The following is a 6750-nucleotide window of genomic DNA, read 5'->3' as shown; positions in this document are numbered from 1 at the left end:
ATACAATTCCTGTAATAATCCTTCTCTCTTTAACTATAAGAAACTTTGGTTTTCTCTCCTGCAACAGAAGTTTGCAAAAGACACACACAAGACTGAGAAATGACATCTTTTGTTAACAATAGTTATTGCGTTTTACTGTGACCTCCCCCCCCCCATCTGTGCTCTGAAGATGATAAAAAGTTTAAAGTTGTGGAAGCTCTCAAATAATGAAGGCTATTGTCAAACAACTTATTGAGATAAAACAAAGAAGAGGGAGGAGGAGAGGGAGGCTGCAATTGCAATGGGGTGGCAATAGGACTGGAATGCTACAGCTCAAGTGGCTGCAGGAGAAAGCAATGAAGCTTAAAATATTCAGAAAGATGCCCCAACTCACATAGTCAGGAAAGGAACTAGTTTCCACAGAGAGGCTGTGGAGTAACCAAAAGTGTTGTTTTTTAAAATTAGGCCAGATGGATTTTCAAAAATGTGGTGAGATTAAGTGTAACTTGCTAAGGGATCTGTAAACTAGAAGAAGAGTTCATCCAGCCTCCTGGCTTAAAACAAAATGGACTTCCAGCTGCTCTCTACAGACAAAATTCTTTCCCTTGCACACCTGTCATTGTGAACAGAGCTTCAGTGACCAATCCCAGATCACTTCTAGTGTAAAGGGACTCTCCATAGTCTTCATTATTATCAATATAAATATTACTTCCAGCTTTCTAGCTCTTGGTCACCTGAATTTTTACACCTCGTGCTACACATCAGAAGCTTAGCTTGATCAATAAATTAGAGAATCATTGCATCTATATGCATCAAGCACAGAAAGACACATAGAGCCCTTTCTCAAGAGCAGTGAGAAAGGGCAAGAGAGTTAACGGGGAGTAAGCCTCAAAAAGCTTACCTCCCCGCAGATGATCGAGGACTCCCTCTTTGGTGGGTGGACCACCCACCCAGACCATCACTGGCTGTTGCTGGTAGGTTGGAGGCTTGGGGTGCCAGGACACGTTGCTCCATCCTCTGGAATGTCCATAACGCACTGCAAGTGCGCAGTGCATTATGAAGACACACACACACATACACACACACCCGCTCCCCAGAGCTGGCCGGGATCCCCACAGTCTGTCAGATCACAGAAACAAGGTTAGGAGAGTGTTCGGTCTCCTAACCATGTTTTAGAAAGTGACTTCAGAGGTAGGTTTGCTGCTGAAGTGCCCCTGGAATCGGGCCTATTCATATCTGGCTTGGGAAGGCTAAGTAACATTCAGGATGTGTGCACACATGTGCATGTGTATTAAATGAGAACAATTTCCTTTATTTTATTTATTTAACAATTTTATATACCACCCAAAACTTATGTCTCTGGGCAGTTTACAATAAAAACAAATTAAAACACAATTTACAATTTAACACAATGTTAAAAATGGTTAAAGTATTAAACTGTAAATCTAATTAAAAGCCTGGGAGATCAAATGTCTTAACTGCCTTTTTCAAAGTTGTCCGAGATGGGGAGGCTTTTATTTCAACAGGGAGCACATTCCAAAGCCTTGGGACAGCAACGGAGAAGACCAATCTCTGAGTAGCCGGTTCCAAACCCACACAATAAGTAGCTCTGTCTTATCTAGATTCAGTCTCCATTTGTTATCCCTCATCCAGCCCATCACCACCTCCAGGCAGGAATTTAGGGAGCTTATGCCTTTTCCTGATGATGCTGACACAGAGAAATAGATTTGGGTGTCATCGGCATACTGATAACACCCTGCATCAAATCTCCTAATGATCTCTCTGATGTAGATGTTAAACAATATTGGAGACAATATGGAGCCCTTAGGGACACCATACGGAAGTTCCGATTTTGAAGAGCAACGTTTCCAAGTGACACCTAGCTCATTTGAAGTGAAGTAGGCAAAGGGATGAGCTGGGCTGAAGCAGGGAAACACTTTCCTTCCCCTGATCTAGTGAAATGCCTGCATTTTCTTAAATGGTATCCATTATTCTCCACAAGGCCAGTTTCCTCTCCTTCCAGTATAAAGTGCTTCAGCTTCCTATATAACTTGCTTCAAACATGCAGCCACCTCTGCAGAATGTTAGGAGGGGATTCAACCCTTTGAGTTATATGTCTGGAGAGTACAGGACAGCAATTTTGATTCCAGACAAGATGAAGATACTGTCACTACATGGTAACCGATGCCTTACAAATGGGGAAGGCTTTAGTATTGTGAGCCAAGAGCTATTGATTGGTGTAGCTGGAACATGAAGCTGAAAAGGCGAAAAGAGCAGAGTCCACTGCTATAATGCATAATTAATAAAAAGCAAAAAGCTATCATCAGATCAATGAGATCAGAGAAGGGGACAAACTCACCGCTCATGGCCAAAGTGTCAGCAGAGAACGACTCATTCTCAAAAGGGCTCGGCCTCTGCTGAAGTCCGTTAAGTAAACATTTATTACCAGAACTGAGTGTAACGCCTGGAGGAAGAAAGGAAGGTATGCCAGGAGAGAAAGAGAGCATATGGTGAAGCACTGGCATTTGTGCACTCTGGATGGGGTCCATCAGTGCCTTCATTCCAAGTCCCAACTCCCTCTCAAGGCCGCCATGTCTTTGCCAGAATCCACACAGTAGCATAGTCATAGCATGCTGTGACAATTTTTATTTTGGTTAAACTGTGCTCTAAACACAGTTTAAGTGTGTTATTATTCTCACAACTAGTGGTATTTTGTGCTGTGTTGGAATGTCTGTATAGACTTGGGATCAAACCACATACAAGCTACAAATGCTGACCTGCTTGTTTCTTTTAAACTCAACAGCTGGATAAGAGCCTCTCTGGATCAGGACTTTGGCATGGGGAAAGGGTTTTAACCCTTTGCCCCCAAGGTCTTGCTCCAGACTGGGGTACTCCCACACTTAGTTAAGCAAAAACAACAGGCATATCAGTATTAAACATGTGCTTCATGTAACTTATAATTTGACCTTTACATTACATTAAAGCAACCATGGGAATGAGAGAGGTTTTATAACTGCACAGTTCATTGGCAATGAAGAGTCTTCCCTCAGTATTCCTTTTCCCCTAAGAACATCTCACATGAATCTTTCTTTCACTGCAACACACTGGTGCTTCATGGAACATAATGTCATCAGCATCCTATGATGCAACACTGTTGATGTTATAAATGTAGGTGATGTAGTTAAAACTACAAAAGCATTTATAGTTCAAGGTAAGATAGATTCCCAAACATTAAAAAATTAGGAGGTCAAGATAAGGGAGAATGCCATTCAGTGTTCTCTCTAATATTTTTCATCTGTGTGCAGAATTAGTTTTGTTCAGGGTGGCAGTATCAAGGCAGTGTGCATGCACATGCATTCAGAGTGGGGCTCTGGATTCAACCTGAGCGGGATCTAAAATTAACTGAGCGGACATCAGAAAATGTGTGAGTTCACGCACATGCACACACCTTAAAGGGAACAGTGATGCCATTTATCTAAAGTTAGTCTGGCAGGAAAAGTATATTTTGAGTTTTCACTCTCCCTCCCACCCGCTAGTTTTATAGTCCACAAAAGAGCACAGGTCAAATGCCCTTTGTTTCTGTCAACAAGAGAATATAATAAGTATGTTCCCTCCCTACAGTTCTCTAATATTAAGTTTTAGCAAAGGCAATACCTGCCAGGAGCTTAGTGACCAGTAATAAGCTTCCTACTTCAATCACAATCAGAAACACAAAACAGAAGGCGATTGCTCCAGCGTGATTATTAAGCCATCTGCTCAGCTGGGGAACGCAGCCCCCAAGATAGATGGTACTTTGAGCCACAAACTCCTCCAGGCCTAAGGCGCCAAAGCCACACTGGGAATTTGGGATGGTGCCATTTTCCAATGGATCCAGGCAGCAGGAAGCTGGAACACCACAGGCTTGCACACCTGGAGAACTGCAGTTAAAATACCTGCAAATTAAACAGGAACAGTAATCATTTCACTTGTCAGGGCAACACAGAGGTTTTATCTTCTTCCACGGATTTCTTTTCACATACGTACAAAAGGAGCCCAGGCAAAGAGGGTCACCAAAACTAGTAAAGAAAGTCCACATGAATTCCCTTACTGGAACAAATCCTATGCATGTAAAAAGGAGCTGAGTGAAAGAAAACTCTATAGCTAGGACCTGGTACTGCATGTACAGTAATCCTTACTTAACTGAGTCTAAGCATGCGTTACACTTAGATTCTACTGCTATCTAAAGCTGCTAAATCAATAAGATGAAAAATGGTCTATTTCAACCCATAAAGATAATATAATAATAATAATTAATAGTAATAATAAAGATTTTCTATAACACATGAGAAAATGTTGTAATCTCCGCCCCGCAAAAAAAACCCCCACCATTAAAGAGATTGATATTTGCAAAACATCTACTACTGGGCATCTTTGCACCCTTGGGTTCAAATCCAGAGAAAATTAAGGTAAAGTGTGCCGTCAAGTCAATTTCGACTCCTGGCACCCACAGAGCCCTGTGGTTTTCTTTGGTAGAATACAGGAGGGGTTTACCATTGCCTCCTCCCATGCAGTATGAGATGATGCCTTTCAGCATCTTCCTATATCGCTGCTGCCCGATATAGTACCAGTGAGGATGTGAACCAGCAACCTTCTGCTTGTTAGTCAAGCATTTCTCCACTGTGCCACTTAAGGTGCAGAGAGAAAATCAGCCATGCTTGAATTATTCCCAAGTAACATGTCCCTTTAATTCCAGAGTTTTCTTCTGGATAGGGGTCTTTCTCAGCATTATTTGGTAGGAAATGAAATCAATTAGGCTCTAGTAATTTAATCAATCCAGAATAAAAACAGGAGGAGGAAACAGATCCATACAGATTAGTGGCAATGGGTAAAGTCCAAAGAAATGAGGAGACAGTACTAGTGGACCAAGACTGGGAATGATCATAGCATACTGGCCTCCTGGCCTTTATCAGGTACAGTAAAGATCTAAAGATGACATTGGCATTGTTTTGCATGCTGTCTCAGCCATATGCACAGCTAAACCGAAAATACAAAGATGTTTTATTAGCAATTCTAGTAGGGGGGATGCTGATGCTAATGCACCTTCAGTGTATTTGGTGCTTTACAGAGTAAAATATGGGGAGGAAACAGGTCCCTGCCCCCAAGAGCTTTCAGTCACCAATGAAGTAGATTAGGGTTGATACAAAAGGCAAAAGGTAGATTAACTACCCAATCATGTTTATTCAAAAGAAATGTGATTTTACTCCCTTGATTTTACTCCCATTGATTTATTTCAATGTGATTTTACTCCCTAGTAAGAGCAGAACTATATGTAATGGCAGTATGTCCATATCTTTGAACACAACTAGCTGCCACTGGGGAGAGGCCATCACTCAATGGTAGAGCATACATGCAGAAGGCCTCATGTCCAATCCCTGGCATCTCCCAGCAGGGCTGGGGAAAGCTTTGTCTGAAACTCTGGAAAGCTGCTGCCAGTCATGTAGACAACACTGAGCTAGGTGGACCAATGGTCCAACTCCATACAGGGCAACTGCATGTGTTCCCTTAGCATCCTGCATCTCCCAACTAGCCAAGTTCAGAATCCCCAAAAAATGAAACCCCAGCTAGGGGTAAAAGCTGCCTGGCAGGCAAAGGGGCCGATGAAAGAAGGGTTCAGCTCAGCACTCCTTCCCTCCAGCTATGTCTCCATGGAAATCACATCCCTTTACCATTCCACTGCAATTTGAAAACAACCAGTATTTGAAAACATGGGTCTCTTGTCACCATGTGTAGCATGTGAAAGTTTACAGCCACACAGCCCAATCTTATGCACTGTATAGCTGCATCTTCATGTTCAACCTAGAATAAATTGATACTTCCCATTTTAACAAAATCAAATATATGTATTTCCTGTTATTTGGGGATCAGAAAGTTAGTGAGTAGTGATAAGTTTAGTGAGCTGGGCTGAATGAACAATGCTAGAGTGGGAAGAACGTGTTGAATTATCACAATTTCAGAGTTTCAAACTTCCATTCAGAAATGTTTGTAATTAAAGTTCCACTGTAGCAGTGCTGTTCCTCCCTAGAATAGCACAAGAGGGAATGTTGTAAGTAGAATTGTACTCACAAATTTGTTTTCCAATCAAGGTAAGATTCCACTCCGCAGCACTGCAGTCCTGTCTGAATTTCATCCATGATGAACTGGAGATCCGGATCATCCTGGTACCGTAGCACTGCCACCATGAGAGAATCATGCAAGGATGCCTTGATTTGGTGTCGCAGAGAATAGAGAACAATTCCACCCAGGGTTTCCAGGACCACAAAAGTGATTATGCCTCCAGTAAAAAGTTTCAGGAGGCAGATGTTTTCAATGAGAGCTCCTGTACACCCCAACAGAGACATAGTGCTGGCTGCTAGACCCACTAATACAAAGAAGAGCATTGGGTCACTGCCTAAATGAGTGATCCGCTCACTTGTCAGTGACTCCTTGTCAGAGAGACCCCAGAGCCCTATGGCCAAAATGAGCAATCCTATAATGAAGAATGCTAGGTTCCAAAGAAAGACCAAGTACTTGACACAGCTACTAAGGGAGTCCAGAGAGTGATGGGAAGGCAGATGAAAATGCCACTGTCGTGCCTGCTTCCTAGCCCAGCCAATTTCATCTTCTCTGACTGGATTTGGAGGATTGCCTTGTGTATGAGATGGATAAAATATATCCAGTTTGTCTATCTGATCAACAGAAAAAACAAACAAACAGAGAATGTAACATGTCAGAGACAGAGAACAAAGCAAAAAA

The 6750-nt window shown here is 42.2% G+C and overlaps 1 protein-coding gene across 4 annotated transcripts in view; it reads right to left on the bottom strand.

Moving 5' to 3' along the window:
- Positions 1–6750, bottom strand: part of LOC128342437 (coiled-coil domain-containing protein 137-like) — a 53114-nt gene that overhangs the window by 42742 nt on the left and 3622 nt on the right. For 2 of the 4 annotated variants that reach the window (XM_053289719.1, XM_053289720.1), the window contains 3 exons: positions 6082–6683; positions 3634–3911; positions 2339–2443 (listed from right to left, as the gene is read on the bottom strand). In XM_053289719.1, coding sequence (XP_053145694.1) covers positions 2339–2443; positions 3634–3911; positions 6082–6683 — 985 coding nt within the window. The remainder of the gene's footprint in view (positions 1–2338; positions 2444–3633; positions 3912–6081; positions 6684–6750) is intronic. The other 2 variants (XM_053289722.1, XM_053289721.1) reach the window with 2 other exon arrangements.

This window comes from Hemicordylus capensis, chromosome 2, assembly GCF_027244095.1.
Source record: "Hemicordylus capensis ecotype Gifberg chromosome 2, rHemCap1.1.pri, whole genome shotgun sequence".
NCBI classification, from domain to species: domain Eukaryota; kingdom Metazoa; phylum Chordata; class Lepidosauria; order Squamata; family Cordylidae; genus Hemicordylus; species Hemicordylus capensis.
Note: the sequence above shows the minus strand (reverse complement) of the source record. Positions and strands in the feature narration are given on the sequence as shown.